This window comes from Myiozetetes cayanensis, unplaced genomic scaffold, assembly GCF_022539395.1.
Source record: "Myiozetetes cayanensis isolate MyiCay16 unplaced genomic scaffold, myiCay2020 scf2-11, whole genome shotgun sequence".
In the NCBI taxonomy this organism is placed as follows: domain Eukaryota; kingdom Metazoa; phylum Chordata; class Aves; order Passeriformes; family Tyrannidae; genus Myiozetetes; species Myiozetetes cayanensis.
The window spans coordinates 80,650,456-80,667,328 of NW_026087411.1; the positions used below are offsets into that span (position 1 = coordinate 80,650,456).

Below are 16,873 nucleotides of genomic sequence, written 5' to 3' on the forward strand. Positions count from 1 at the left end.
ATGATACATCTCATTGTTTCATATGTTTCAGGAAATGTAACTCTTTAAAGCAATTTCAACTGCTTCTGTATATTTGAATTGATGAAAATTCTCTTCACCTATAGCTTAGGAAGAAAAAAGCTCTTTATCCCATTGATGCATGTGGTTTTTAATATGATTACAAGTAAATGTAAATAAAAGGGTTTTGAGAAGCCATTTGCTTCAGATATTTTTCCAAATCTGTCTCTGCTAAGATCTGTAAATACTTAACTAAACAAAAAAATGTGGTGTCTTTCCTTCCTACCTATGAGTCTTCTTCTGCATTTTCTCTTTTCCAAATAAATAGTCGAGTAAGGAAAAAATTTGTTTCCTGTTGCTGTGACCAGAAATCCCTAAAACAGAAGTGCTAACATTGAATTATTACATCCATGTGTCTTGAGTATTAGACTGGGGCTTTATACAACTGCACTGTTTTCTCCAATTTTTAACAAAATAAAATAATTTGTGTTAAATGTGTAGGTATACCTTTAAGACCACTGATGGAAAGACTTAGTAACATTTGCATGGGGAAGATACTTCCACTGAAGACTGTCACCAGAGACATCTTGGGCTCCTTTGCAGATAAAATGCTTGTGTGAATTGAGTGCTCAAAAAAGTTGCATGTGCAAAATGTGATTTGTAGCTGTGTTTGTAAGTCGGGTGTCTGACAATTTTATAGGAGTATGTCAATAAAGACCTGTTCCAAGAACATGGGCCTTATCTGAAGGCAATGTCTGAACTCTGGTCTCCTATGTTTATACCTGTGTCAAAGAATTTTAAAGAGAAGAGTGACTGGGATCCTGCCACAGTGACCCCTTGAATAACTTCACTGATGGAGAACACCAGAAGACATTGACTGTTTTAGCTGGAACTTAAAAGGAAATCTCAAGTTCTCCCTGTAGAGGCGGGTGCTCAAGGACAACCTTGTGTAAAAGCATGCAGTTGTTGCCTTCTACTGAGTGTAAATGTCCTAATTTGAGGAAGAAATATCCACATTTATTGCAGTGTGCATCTGGCATAATCCCTGCTCCCATAGAAACAGGGATTGAAAAGAGATAAAGGGAAGCTGTTGTTTTCCTTCCAGAGCTTGGATTCGACAGTGGGTATACCTGTCTGTTTTATGTCCAAATCCAAAAGATTAAGTGCAAGCATTTAGATATTGCAGAGATGGAAGCTGTCAAGTACCTCAGACAGAAGAGTGCTGTCTGATGAAACATAAATGCTGTGTATGACAGCATCTTACACTGGCAGGATTGTAGTTTTGACTGGAAAGAGGGTATGTGTAAATTCATAAAGCTAAGCTGATGGATCTTACCATGGCATGACATGTTTTGGCATGGCTGAAACTCCATTGCTGACTTGCAGCATGAAATTGCTGTACTCTGAAATACCAAGAGTTCATATACGAAATGAATGTGGAAAAGCAGCAAATATATTGCCTGGTATGTTTGGCAACATAAGTAAGAGGAAATAATTCCATCCCTCTAATTTAATTTGGAAAAACTGTGATAGATTCTGCAAATACATGAATCTTTTTTTATGTTCCTTGCATGTTTTTAATTGTCTTTCTTCTTCCTCTTTATGGACACCGAAATTGTTGTCCCTGACACAGCCACATCTTCTGCCTGGGCTTTTGTTTCTTCAAGGAGTTACACTCCTAAAATGTTTTATTGGATGTGTGAACATTAGGACAGAGGCCATCAATTCACTTTTTCAGAGAATGCCCTGTTATTTTGGGTTTTTTTTAAAAGTTCTCTGTCTTTAATCCATTTTTATATAGATGCTGATGATGCAAAGTAATGGAGCTAAGTATCTTACACAGGTTAAGAATATTAACCTTTCCTCCTACCTTTTTTTATTTCCTCTCATGTTTTATAAGATAAGAGCAAAGAAATTTTGAGTTTAGGTTTCTTCCACCTTTCCATTTTGCCTTGTAAAATGCACACCAGTGATAGTTGGGCTAATTATCATAAGAAATCATCAGTAATTTTGCGGTGTATATATATCAGTTTTGAGTTTGGATGATATCTCGCTATATCCTTTTGTTTTTTCTGTATTTTGCTCCCTTCACAATAGCAGCCTAGTATGAAAAGTTCTTAGGTGAAATAAAGGCAAGAGGGGGAAAAGTGATATACCGATATTTGAATGCTTGGCAGTCTCCTCTGTCTGACTTGCCAGACCTTGGGTTTTGTCCTCTGAAACTCTTCCCTGAAATCTTCATTCAAGACTTCTTGTCTGAGGATAGATCATATTTTTCTCCCTTTTTATAGCACAAATGATTGTTCTCAGTGTTTTATTGCTTGTTTTCACTATGTTTTCAATTAAATGTGGGCTTCAGTAAAAGATTCCCTTAAATACTGAATTTCAAATATATTTTTTAAACCACATTGCTGAAAACCACTTCAGGCTTCTAGTTGTGTAGGTTACTTGGATGTAGCTAAAAGATGCATATTTGTCTAATGTGTTATATCCATCACAACATTGAGCATGAAGCATTTTTGCATTTTCTCTTATGAAGAATTTTTGAGAAAGATTATACCCCTGACAAAGCAAGTTACTAAGCTGAGAAAGAAGAGATATACCTGCCATTGAAAAGTGTTTTTCACTTTATAATGATATTTCTTATACTGATTTGGATATGATCAAGTATGTAATGTATGAAAATATGTTTATAAATAGTATGTAGTCATTACCTTTGCAAGTTCTTTAGCATATCCTGAGTATAAAAGTGGCACAATAAATACAAATAAAAAAATAAACCTCCTGCTTAATGCTACAGGACAGCAAAAACAAAATGGAGAGCTTTAACAAACAGTTTTTTGATTTGAAGCCCTTGAGGAAGCCTTTTGCTAAACTTTTAATTTCTTTTGTAAAAGATTTCTTAACCCCATTTAAAATCCAGGCTTGATCTGAGTAATAAGAAAGGATAATTAAAAGGTATTTTAAAGTAGCCCCACCTCATTTTAAATGAAAGAGAGAAAAAAGATAAAATACTGGCAACTGCTTCAGAACTGTGCTCTGGCTTTCATGGTGCTTGCAGTCTCCAGTACAGAGCGGGCCAGAGTATGCATAATATTCTCTAACGTCACTATAAATATTCTCTGGAAATTAGATTAATGTCTTCATGTGTATTCACAACTATATGTGCATGAAACTTATATTTCAAGCTAAGTGTTGGGAAAGTCATCCTCAGGAGAAAGGTTTTAATGAAGAAGAATTCAAGGACATTGGAAGATATGCTATGTCATAGTGAAATACTGGAAAAATGAAAGGAAATGTAGGGAAATGTATTAATATGAAAGAAAATTAGTATATATGTATATTTATAGCTGAGAACTATAAGAGCAGGATATAATTTAACCTTGGAGAACATTCAAAACTAATGGGTAGGATGGAAGGCATTGCCTCGTGGTGATGGTATTAGAGTACTTCTGCAACTTTTTGGTTTCTAGATCTTTATCTCTTTAGGGTATAAAATACCCCTTGTGACACAAGGGGAGGGACACTGTTTTGCTTCACTTCTGTCACCTCATTACAGTCATCACCTGCCAAACTGGCTGCACTAGCCTTGCTTATAGGGCTCATTAAAGTTTTATAGCGCGGATTGCAGAAGTTCTTCCCTGATATACAGGGATATACAAGCTAAGCTTGAATGAAACACATTCAGATTTACTAAGCTGTTCTTTTTATATCGTTACCTGGCTGTGTCTTCCTAAAGAGTGAATTTGATTTTACTGGGGCATGTGATGCATGAGAATGCAGAACGAAAGTTCATGTGAATAATACTTAAGCACACAAACCTCCAGGCTTTTGGAATTAATGTGTTGTATGTGTTTCCTCAACACTTGTGTAATAAAATGATTGTCATATTAAACTTTTTGAGCATAAGTAATTAGTAATCCATTGCAAATTAAAAAAAAACCAAAACCACAAACTCTTGCATAAATTGTTAGATAAGTTAAAGATTTTATATATGCCTATTGGTATAGACGACTACTTAATTTTTAAAGTAATACTTAACATTACTAAAACTAGTGAATAGAGAGGTGAGGTTTAGGATCACCAAATTCCTAAGTATTAAGTATTCACAAAGTGACCAGAGTCATACCTATATGAATGGGTATAACTTGAAGTCACTCTCACACTCATACCGTCTATCATACTCAGCACTGAAATTTGGTTTCCTGGTTGGGATCTTGAAGCAGTAATGTAATTATTCAATGTTAGTGTGATGGTAGTCAAAAGTAGATCAAGCTAAACGTGAACTTTTGTTTTCACTCTCATTTCTCTGATTTTTTTTTTCTCATTGGTTTTCTTTTTAAATAAACAGAACTTCTTCAAAATTAATTTTCACTGGGAGATAAAAGATTTCATGACAAACATAGAGTTGAGGGATGAAAGGCCGTACTTCTATGCTTTGTTTTTGAAAACTTTGTTCTTCAGTATTTATGTTAAGTATTATTCTGGATTTAAGATAAATTTCTACTGAGGCAAGAGCTTGCAAAGCTTAACATTTTTAGTTTTGTTTTCTTTGGGCAAGTGAGTAAGCTTGTTTAAGTTATATTTAATGATGGTCTCATTTCAAGTGGAACAACTGATATGTACAGACCAAATCCTCAGTGCAGGTCAGTGTTTTATACCTGAGAGGGATTAACTTCTTGAGTATGTATTTGTCAACTTCTTGATGGTTTCAGCTTCTCTGTCTCAACCACTTTGTTATTTGTTTCTGAACCCTTTGTTCTTTTAAAACAAGGAGGAATTAAAATACTTTTAACAAGAAAGAGGCTATTATAGAACAAACAACTTTAATTATCTAAACACCTTTGTATTTCTAAATCTACTTTATATATTCCCTTGATGTCTGTCTAATTATATGTAATTCTCCACAGATATATTCTACTAATGAGTCTTCAGGATCGAAATGAAAAGCTTTTCTATAAAGTGCTGGCTTCTGACATTGAAAGGTTCATGCCTATTGTTTATACTCCCACTGTGGGACTGGCTTGCCAACAATATGGGTTAGCATTCCGGAGGCCAAGGTATGTAAGTTTATACTTTAAATAAAAACAATTGTATTTTATTTTCATATTGGCAGATTTCTGCAGGGGTTTTCTAATATAGCTGAATGTAATCCAAAACTGCAATAAAGATAATTCAAGGTATACTTTTTGTCTGCATTAAACAATAATTTGTATTGCATTAAGAACACAAATGGTTGGTTTAATTGCACTAAAACGTGAGTATATTTTTAATCTTATTAACTGTCTTAGAATCTTAGTTGCATGTTACAAGACTGGAGAAGGATGGAACCTTAGATATGTCTTAGCAGCTTCAAGAGCATAGACTTTTGCCTATATAAATATTTGTATTAGAGGTATTTATATATATATATATATATATATATATATATATAAACACTAAGGATGCATTACATATGTGCCTACTGACATCTTAAAAATAATCAATAATCATCAGAGTGCTTGTCTCACTGCTTAATAATTTGTTGCTTAATAGGTTGGTTGCTGGAGTGCTTTTATTCAGTATACAGTACTTGTGTTTATAGAGTGATGGGGAAGTGGTATGAAAGAAGGATAGATCCTTCTGTTTTACTCCGCCTCTTGAACATCAGCTCACAGAGTTTGAGATTTATAGGGGTTGCTGTTTGAGAACCTTGTGTCTACTACTGCCTTCAAGTGCAAGCTGGAACAACGCTTTGGAGCCTTCTGTAGAAGGAAGAGATAAATGAGCTGCATGTGCATAGCTCTGTTAACAGAAATAGATTTTGTACAGTCAAGGCATTGACCAAAAATAAGAAGCTTGCAAAGTTTAAGGGAACAAATGACTGCTCACAAATTCTTCAGCAGGTGGTATTTGAGGGAGACTTATGGCTTCAAGGTTTTGTTGTTGTTAATGTGAAAATCATTTTGGCCTCATGACTAACAGAATGAGTCAGGACCATCTGGCCAACTGCAGAAAACAAGAATTCCCACTCCTCTGCGTGTTAAAAATTTCAAAAATACCTCAAGAATGCTAACTTAAACCTGTTTAATGATCTGTGGCTTTTAGGTGTCTCCCTTAGCGAGAGAAGTCATCTCCTTTTTTCCCCTCAGTATTTAACACCATAGTAATTTTATTGGCCTTCCAGGAAGTGCTAAATGCATCTGGAAATTAAGTCTTTGCTTACACTGGCCGCATTGCCCCTTGTTTTGATATCCACTGCCATATAAAATATTTCACAAGGACCACCTCCCTCGGTAGCTCATTCCAATGCTTGATAACCTCTTCCATGAAGGAATTCTTCCTGATGTCCAACCTGAACCTCCCTTGGCACAGCTTGATGCCATTTTCTCAAGTCCTGTCGCTGGTTGCCTGGGAGGAGAGACTGACCCCCACCTTGCTATAACCTCCTTTCAGGTAATTCTAGAGAGCAACAAGAAATCCCCTGAACCTCCTCTTGTCCAGATTAAACAACCCCATCTCCTTCAGCTGCTCCTAAAATGACCAACTTTCCAGACCCTTTACCAGCTTTCTTGCTCTTCTCTGGGTATGCTCCAGCACCCCTATGTCTCTTTTGCAGTGGGGTTGAAACTAAAAGATCTTTAAGGTACCTTCCAATCCAAACAATTCTATGATTCTCTGATCTTTGACAAACTGTCCTGATTAAGGAAAATACCTATACTTGGCAGTCTTTCACTGTGCTCTATTACAGAGATCTGTTTTTTCCTAAGAAAAATCTTTTCTAAATTATTCCAAAACCAACTATGCAAAGCAATCAATGTAATTGATTTTGGAATTGCATTCTAGACCGTGACTCATTTAGCCATATAAGCCTTATAAACCAGCATCCCTCATAAACAGCATCCTCCATGACCCCCATGGACATAGAAGCAAAAATAAACATTAAATTTAACATTCAGAAGGGGAAAAGCAGTAAAATATGTAAAATTTACTCCAGTCAATACAGTCTTACAATTTTGATTGATTTTTTTCCCCAGATGTTGCAATTAAGGAAAAAGGTATAATCTGATCATACATTAAAATAAAAAGGTATTCTTATCTTGTAAGAACTGTGTATCTGTTTTATGCTGACTTGTGTCTTTACTGATAAGTGACTGTTTTTCTTTCAGAATGTTTTTTATTTCAGAGTATTTTTATTACTGTCTCTTCCCATAGCTCAGAAAATGTTTGATATATCATAGTTTAATGAAGATCCCATTAGAAACAGACTAGTTAAATAAGTTAAAAATTACCCAGTTGCTGCAGATCATATTTATCACACTGGAATTTGCAAGGCAGTGTTTTATTACTCAATTTACATCTGTAAGGGTTTTTTTTCAATATTCAGTTACATTTTTTTACATTGTGAAATTTGAAGCCCCTGGCTCACAAGTTATATCTTGAGGCAAGGAACAACGAAAATTAATTTAAAGTTTAAAAAATAGGTGTCTCATGGAATCATTAAATGAGATCATCTTCTGTGACTGCCTTACGTGTTTTTAGAAGACTGCATGGGCTCACATGATGTGCTTACAGTTATAGAAAGGCTGTGGCTCAGGCGAGAGGTTTTCATCCTGAAGTAATATTTTACAGTTATAGAAAAAACATTCATGGCTGAGCAGCTGACCATCTGATTAAGCATTATTTCTCAAGAGAACCAGCTGCAAAGTAACTTGACTCAATGGTTTGAAGCTCGTATGTATTTTATTTGTAAAAATCAGACTCAACTCAAGATTGCATTACTCGCTCTGAGTATTCAGCTGTAAATCCACCAGCTTAATGAATAAGTGTTATTATAGAAATAAACAGTACAGATCTGATAGCAGATCTCTAACATGCACCTGCCTACACCACACAGCTACATAAAAAAAATTTAGAAGTCCAGTCTCTCTGGTCTTTGTCCTAACTGTTGAGGAGGATGGGGGAAGAAAGAGGATTCTCCAGGGAAGTTGTTCAGAGAAGGAATTTAGACCGGTACAGATAAAAGCTTTGCTTATGCTTGGAATATAATGGGACTGTGGGTTGATTGCAGTGCTCACATTATCATTTTAAGAGCATTATCTCAGAATCTCTGCTAGGTCACTTTTGGGGGCAGAGTGTCTATCATTTAAATTTCTAAAGTAAAAAATTCTTCAGTTGCACAAAGCGTGTACATATACACATGACAGCTTTTGCTGACCTACCAAGAAGCAATCTATTTCTGTAAATGGATTTCTGAAATATAACAGTTCTTTCATCCAACAAGAATAAATATGGGAAAGCTTAATGGAAATTTCCTCTTAGAATCCAAAATCAACTTTTTACATTGTATAGAGAACACTCCGGAGTTTAAGGTTCTTATGTAAACTCAACATTCAAAGAAGGGAGGAAAAATTGCCAAGTATTGCTATGCTGAAGACTTTGGATGCTGTTAAAATGTTAGGTGACTGTTTATGCATTGCCATTCCTAGAAGGAAAAGCCATTTCAAACAGAATATGAACAGAGTCAGCCCTGGTAACTATTGCAGCCACACAGGCATGGCACAGTTCCTTTGAAATAACTTCCCGATGCAGTCACACACTGTCAGGCTGACTAGGAACCACTTTTGAAGCAGCTATATTGGATCTGATGCAGCATATTGAAGATACAGACACACCTCTTAAAAGGCAGAGTGTGTTAGGCTTAGCTTTGAAGTTATTTAGCAGATTACCTCATTACCTCATTGAAGTGTTTGACTGACTCAACACATACCAGTTTGAGACTTATTCCTTTCCTTGTATTTATCAAAGAGAATGTATTTATTTGCATTTATTGTATGTATTTACATTTCCAATTATTCAGATGCACAGTATTGAATACAAATGTTGCAAATGTGAATTCTTTCTTTGTTGACATAGTAATGTTTACGTACTGAGATTGCCAGCTGCAAGATAGCATCACTTTTTAATAAAGAAAATAACTTAGAGAACAGGGAAGTATTTATTTCCTGTCACAGAACATGCAAAATGTTAGACCTTGGCATCAGAAGTTGCAGTCAGTTGGCCAGCACAAGGCTGAGTTTTTGTGATTTTTAATGAGGCTTTTATTGGAGCTATTCTCCTTAATTCCATTGGATGTCTGTGGCATCCAAGTCTCTTAAGAAACCAGATTCAGCTTACTGGAGGCCAGAAACTTGTCAAGTACTCCTGGATCACATGAGCCAAAAAAGTTCAGTTCCTGGAGCTTTTTTGTGACTCTCTCTCCCTCAGATACGTGATGTTTTCTTGACTGAGACTAGAATGTCTGGATTTATTTGACCTAACTTTTTCACCAGTATAACAACCCCCTCCCTTAGATTTTTTTCAGCACATCTAGATGTTTTGGGGGTTTTTTTCCTGGAAAGCTGTAGGGGGGTGTGTGTGTATATATATATATATATATATGTTTTGGAACTTTATTAGTCTGATTGTTGCTAGAGATAATTATCTTAATATATTAATTTAGTTGAAAGTGGTTATTGTGTAACATAAAAATGATATTAAGAGGTATAACAAAGCACTAGTTTCTGAGCAGTTTTTTCTGGGTATTTTCTTCTCCAAAAACTATGCAGAATTTTCGCCTGGAAGTGAAAAAAAGGAAACATGGAGGTTTTTTAACCAATCACTTGTAAGGACTTGACTGTTAGGACAGTCTGTGAAATCAAAAGGTTTTGCAACAAAGACATATAGGAAAATGCATCTTTGAAAGTAACCAGGTGGAATTCTGTTCTCCAGGAGGCACTGATGTGTATTGTGTGTACTAAGCACATGGTTCAGGTGACAAGTTATTCTATAACGTTTTGACAGAGAATTAGCATAGCTGTAGCATTTCATCTAATTTTAGACAGTCTTTCTCTTACAGACTTAAAGAGCCTGACAATGAGGCAGCTGCAACCCTTACCCAAGCACTTTTAAAACTTTTGGTCATTTTCACTTTCGTGAAGATGACAGCTGCTGACGTCTTCCAGGCAACTTTTTGTTTTCTTCTTCTTTTTTTTTTTAATAGCCTTGCCATTGAATTCAGGCACAATGACATCTCATGACACCCAGTAATTTTACTCTTAGGCATGATTGTGATCTGTTCTGTTACCTTCATCAAGCTAAAATTTAGCTTAGCATTGCTTCCTTGCCTTGAAAGTAAGACTAATAGAATCTCCCAGCAAAATGTTTGGCCTGTTCTGAAAAGCTGGAAAAGGAGAACTGAGAGTGTTGAATTCCTCTCTGCTCCTATACTGTCTTCTACACTGGATTGTGCCTAAGGTGTATTGAACTTGGTCTGTCAGCTGCCAGTAATGCTGCTGCAGGGAAAGGTGTGAGAATCTTGCACAGGACATATCAGTTGGCCTCATTTTGGTCTCAGAGTGCTTTGTAAATATTAAGCCAATCCCAACACTGGGATATTCTTTAGTTCATATGCATGTAGTCATCTGGTCTCTTTTAAATCATTATATTCATGGTCTTTGCTAACATTTTTGCAATATGTTTCACCATTTACTTACAGTGTGAATTTTTATCATTTTATTAAACTTTCACCTTAGAATAAAATCATGAATGATTGGCTTGTGCTAAACTGAGAATAGGTAGTCCTGTCCTAGCATTATGAAATATAATGCCCTTCATGTGGTGGGTTTTTTGTATGTACCTGGTGCTTCCATGTAGGTATAACCTCCAGCAGTAGTGGAAGGGGATGGTATTTACAGAAGCTGTGCTTTGAGTTATTCTTCCATTTAGTCTTGTCTGAGTTGGAGCTTTACCTATGATAAGCTTCTTCCTGCTCTCATGAACTACATACATGATTTCTTATGCAGGTAATCTTTAAGGGACTTGTAATTATGCTCAGAAAAGCTTTATCCTAAAACACATCACAAGCATGGAATTTCTGGCTTTCAGACCTAAATTTCTACCTCTTACTGGTGCATTGCTCTGTTTTTGCTGGAGGAAGTACATCTTGGCTGTGAGCAGGAGGAAATGAGGCCATCCCTTCTCAAAACATGAATCTCAAAATGTTTGGCAGCAGTCAGTGTTTGGTGGTTTTCGTCCCCCTCTTAACAGTCTTCTGAGGAAGACAGCCAGCAAGACCCAGGGCTCTTCTATAGACATCCTTGTTGGTTTTTGTGCAAGAGGGCCAAAATTAAAGTACTGGCCATGGCTTTCTCTGTGTTTCCTTGTTTACTTCCTTCACAGAGTCCTGGATGTTTCCAGGGGTTCCCTGTCCTTATTTGGCTTGTATTGTTATTTTCTACACATTTCCACTATCTGTTGTGCGAGGCTATAACTGAGTTTTCTCCCTCCTCCGTAAATTTAGAGGACTCAAATTTATCTTTTAAAGGGCATCTGCACTCTGAAACAATGAGAACTTAGGTTTCTATGGGTTTTGGCATATGATTATCTTCCTCATTTCCTTACATCCTACTGAGACAGTCCCCTGAAACAAAGAGGTTTCGTACAGATGCTTTTCACTACATGGGAAAGACAGTTTGTGTGACAGTTATTAATGCAGTATTTGTTAAAACCTTCTTGTTTGCTTTACTAAAGCAGTCATCTGGTGGATCTACGTGCAGAAGACTGCACATAAAGTACATGATCCCAAATTAAATGTCTTTACTCTGACTAATCTTTTCTTTCTAGTGCCAATACCACATAAAAGGTAGGCTATATGCTTTTCAGCAAATAAACTATGTAACTGCATTTTAAAATAGCAATGTTATTTTCCAAGCCATATAACCACGTTACTCTTCGATGTTTTCCTTTTTCCTGAATTTTTGGGGAGATTTTGACTCTATGCCAGACCTTCCTCGTTACAAGCTTCCAGATTTCCCAAAACAGTACATTCCTTAAAGAAATGTACTTAAAGGGCAGAGATTTTATTAAGTTTTTACAATTCTACTTGGCCAAAGACTCTAGAGGCAACACTGAAGTATCAGGTCATACAGTACGGGAGAGGTCTACTCATGGTTCTGTCCTGCTCTATTCAGTAGAGATTTATATACTAAAATTTCTCCCTCATGAAACACCCACTGCCAGATTTACAGAGCTTCTTAGTTGTGAACATCATTTGGCCCCCAAAGCAAATCTTTTAAGAGTCACTTCCTTCAATAAGAGAACCATTACTTTCCTTAATTCAACGCCTTTTCAAGGGCAGCCTATCAAATCCCATACAAGGTCTGCAAATGAATGTTACTGCATCTTTACCTTTTGTACAAAATTATAGGTATAGTTGCCTCCCTTCTAGTCCAGGAGATGTTGGACAGCCCTGAAGTTGTGGCTTGCTGTAGACAGTAGTTTGCATATTGCATCCATTCCCATGGACTGGAATTCTACACCATCCTAGCACTCATTTAGGACAACACAGACAAGTGACAGCTTGTGCCACAGGATGAATAAACAGGATGGTGCAAGATTTTTTCAGGTGTCTGATCAGCCTCTGGAAAAAGATCTTGAATTTTCAGATTCTCTTATCCAGCAAGTGTGAATCCCTTTGTGGATGATCCTGATAATGTCCGATTCACTAAGATAGTGCTTAAAGTAAAGCAAGACACAGCACTGATGCTGATCACTCCAGCATAAAGCAGATGATAATTCTGGTTTTAAGATCTCAATCCCTTGTCTTGGAGACTTGAACTTTTTTGCAATTAGTGATTTTCAGTCTGTCGGCATCAGCTTTGGCACTGAAGTGTTTCAAACTTATCATTTGGAGTGGCTTTCAGGGAATGAACAAATTCATTTTCATCTTTAGGAGCATACTTAGTAATAATAAATACGTTTCTGCCACCAGTTTTAGTTGCCCCATATTTTACTCCAGGGCTTTGGCCTCCACATCACTGCCTATGACATATATGCTAATTTATTCCTAGGCTTCTCTCTAGAGCAATGCAACTGATTTGCTGCAGTAGATGAGGTAAATCTTTCAGTGCAGCCAAATACAGCTAGAAACTGTAAAGTAAGAAATTACATTATCTGTGGAGAATACATGTGGGGGTTTTTGTAAAAATTGGTTAGGAATGGAAGAGGAGCCACAGCCTATTTACTGAGCATGTTGTGCACACCTTCAGCGTCAGGTGTGCTTTTAGACTGACAATTAAAGTTCCTTTTAGAAGACTTACATATTATCAGTGGTGTGCTGAGGCATTCCAGGTGCTTTCAAAGAGAGTTGGTCAGCCATTGGTGCTAATGGCTATTTAATATTTGTGTTGAACTCACTGTTGCTGAGGAGTTAGGGTTTCCACTTTGGATGGCATTCTATCTATTCTGAAACCCTCCTAGAGGAGGTAATGTTCCGCAGGGCGGACACTACAAGGATTGCTTAGCAGGGTGCACTAAAAAGAAGACGACCTGCTACCTTTCTGTAGCTGTGAGATGCTCTGGGATATTAAGGTGTGAAGTGTGTGCACTCATAGGCTATGCCCTTGCTCTTCTGTGTGCTGTTTAAACTTACAATTCATTGCTTGGGAAATACTAAGAAGAAAGTGTGTGCATCTTTCTCTCTTCCTAGGGCTATACTGTGGAAGAGAAAGGGCTTACTTCCAGATACCAGTGGGATAAAAGAATAAATGGTGTTACTGCATGTGTTTACAATTGGGTATCATCAGCAGTATCATCACGCATTGGTAATATGAGCATGTAGCAGAGAACTGCTACAGGTGACTGATAAGCATTTAGTGTGGGTTTGGTTTGATTTTTTTTTTTTAAGGACTAAGAGATCTCTTCTATCTTAGAGATAGAAAATCCTATGCTCTCCTTCTATGCAGAGTTTTTCCATGTCCCAGTAATTCCCAGTGCTGTCATCTGATACAGCAAAACAAGGTGCCAGTAGTATTTCAGATGAGATGCCAGTGATTTAGAAGCATTGCATTGCTTTATTAGCTCATTCTGTATATATCCCAGCCCATGCCCAGAGGATGTTTTTCTTTAGGGGTGTGCTTACACTGGAGTTTCTCCAGTTTCTCATTTTCTGTAAATTTGTTGCACACACGTCCTTCGTCTTTCGGCACCACCCAAATCCCTGCTTACACACATTCAGCAGCTTGTCTGTTCAAAATACCCTCATTACTCGGCAGTCTAACATTGTCTCATTGTTGCGTTTCCAATACAAGATACTTAGTAGCTTTTAAAAAAACAAACAACCCCACAGTCATTCCTGTAATTGTATTTGGTGAAGTCCAGAAGAGGAAGGAAAAACCCTAGCGAAATCCCTGTGACTTTGCAGTAGCTTGGCTATTCTAAAATCATAGTTTTCTGTCTCTATGTAGAAGTTTTCTAAATAGATAGAGTAAAAAGTCGGGTCTTAAAATGGAAAATCGAAAGTGAAGGGTAGGCATACGATTTTCAGCCTTTAGGAACATAACAAATGGGATGATTGTGTGTTGTAATATATCTTGTGTTTCTCTATATTTGTGGTTAAATGCTTTTAGTCCAGGAGATTTTTACGTGCTACTTTTGAGACAGCCATGTGCTGCTGCTGATATGAGGCTTCTGAAAAAGACAGAAAAAAATTTTGGGGCAGAAGTTAATCCCTTTATTTCTTGCAAGGCGTTTTCATCCTTTTTAAGCAAAGTTTTATAGCTGTATAAAACTGTTTTCTTACAGGCACAGTTCAGTAAAAAGTGTCAGCAGTGCTAGTTATAAAAATCTTAAACATAAAAAGGCCAGGTCATAAGAACTTTACCAAATCTCTTGTAGAGTAGCATTAACATAGTGTAATTTGCAGTTGGGTGGAGAAAGGTTTGTGAGGCATTTGGCATCCTGACCACTGCTCTTTGAGTTAAGTGGTGACATTAAAAGTCAGTTCTGCTTTGTATAAGGACCTTCTTTGGCTAATGAGCATTACGTGATTAAATCACATGCAGGAAACCCAGTATTTTTTAGAAAACAATGTACAAGAGGCTACTGGAAACAGAGATCAAATAGATGAGATGGTAAGAATGTGTGTAAGACAAAAAAGCAAGTCATTTTTGTGAGAAAAGCAAGGACTTCTAGCTGAAGGCAGTAAGTGATAGGGAAGGCTTAAATCAATTGGCAGAAATAAGCAAACAATTTACTGGGAAATATAAAAAAAAAAAATGAAAACAAGCTTCATTTTGTGCTGAATGAGAACCTCTACCTTTGGCACGAAGATGTTCAAAAGCCAGTTTTCGTTTTTGCCTCTTTGTTCCCGAAGTGATTACATTTAATTTGAACTTCTGGTAGTCTTAAGGAAAAAAGGGAGTTTAGGAGATCTCACAACTTTATTTTAGTGTACTCTAGTGTATGGAAATTAACTACTGTTTTGGACATTCTGGTGGAGTTTTCCATCCAAGGGCAGAGCTTCCTGTTGCTCAGATGAAGCTCTAATGTAGCTTATAGAGACACAGCAGCACATTTCCATTTACAGAGGTTCACTATATTATGATAGCTGTTATATCAGAGGGTACTTTTGGTTTCTTTTAACTTTTCTCTTGGTGTTCTTTAGATTTATTGTAAGCACATACAAATGTACAGGTTTGCTGCACTGTGTGTTGAGGGGCAGGTTGTTCATGCTGCCTGTTTTAGGCAACTGTATGTCTTTGAGCACTTTCCTTAGTCATCCAGAAGGAACTTCTTCAACATGATATGCAGATGTTTGCTTCTGAAAATGAAAATACAGAACATAGTTTGCTTTCTGTCCAATTAATTAATTTTCCCCCCACACAAATAAGTACTATATGAGCATGGGGGATTTTTCATTCCCAAGAGAATAACATATCTAAAAAGATTTCCATTCTTCCCTTTTTCTGTTCTCTGCAAGCAATGTGCCTATTTCTACTTTCAATTTGCCACTTCACATAGAATGTAGTAATACTCCACTGTGCCCACCAGAGATTCTTCTGGAGGATGGTTGTAATGGCAGTCATTTGGTGGGTGGCTGGTATACCACATTCAAACTTTACAGTGAGACAAATATCCTCTTTGAAAGAATATGGCACATAGACTCTCAGTGGCAATGTTCTCAGAAGAGCTTGTGCCTCTCTCTGACATTTGACTTGAGCCTTTGATTCCCTTGAACAGGTTGGAAGCTCCTAAATACCATTTCAGAAACTCCTGTTGTAACTTCTAGAGGATGCTTTTTGAATACTCCATCACCCCGTGACTGCCAGACTCCATCACTCCAAGACTCCTCACTGTGTCCGTTCTGTATCCTGTGTTGCTTTGTTTCACGTAGCTGCATAGTGAATGCTGGCAAAGTTAGTTTGTGTTAGCTGATACTGTTGCATGCTTCATTTTTTCCCAAAATGTTGATATTGACTTTATGAAATGAAAAACTTTGCATGGGATCATGACTGAATTCACGAAAAAAAGAGGGAAAGTGTAAGACCACTTACCTCTAGTGGATGAGGTTAATTTTTATGACAGTGGGCCAGATACATTCCAGATGTTTATTGCTCAAAATGTTTCTTTGGGGTTCCATAATTTTTTTCTCAAATTTTATGATAAAGGCTTCTAGTGATTTTCAATCAAGTCAGAATATCACTGTTTTTTTCTTAAATATATTCTATTCACTATAATTATAATATACACTTCAAATAAATTTCCTGGGTTTTGATGATAAAATTTTAATACTCACTTCCTCTGTGAGAGAATTTCAGAAAACAACTGGTATGTTGGAAGTTTGTTAACATTAGATAACTGAGTCTTAAAAATAGTCATGTATGCCCCTCAATTTCTCTGTCTGAGATAGAGCTGGACTTAAAGCTTTTTTCCCATGTTAAAAGTTGTTATTATTGAACACAGTACTAAAAATTTTATCTGTCTCATGCATTCATTTATGCTTTAAATAACAGGAAACAAGTACAGAAATAGTACTGCTGATCAGGTTGTTTACATTTTTAAAATATGCAGATGGTAA

General features: G+C 36.7%; 1 protein-coding gene across 1 annotated transcript in view; it reads left to right on the forward strand.

Moving 5' to 3' along the window:
* Window positions 1–16,873, forward strand: part of ME1 (malic enzyme 1) — a 160,772-nt gene that overhangs the window by 42,090 nt on the left and 101,809 nt on the right. Inside the window, exon 3 of the mRNA XM_050314435.1 lies at window positions 4,908–5,057. Within this exon, the coding sequence (XP_050170392.1) occupies window positions 4,908–5,057 (150 nt within the window). The remainder of the gene's footprint in view (window positions 1–4,907; window positions 5,058–16,873) is intronic.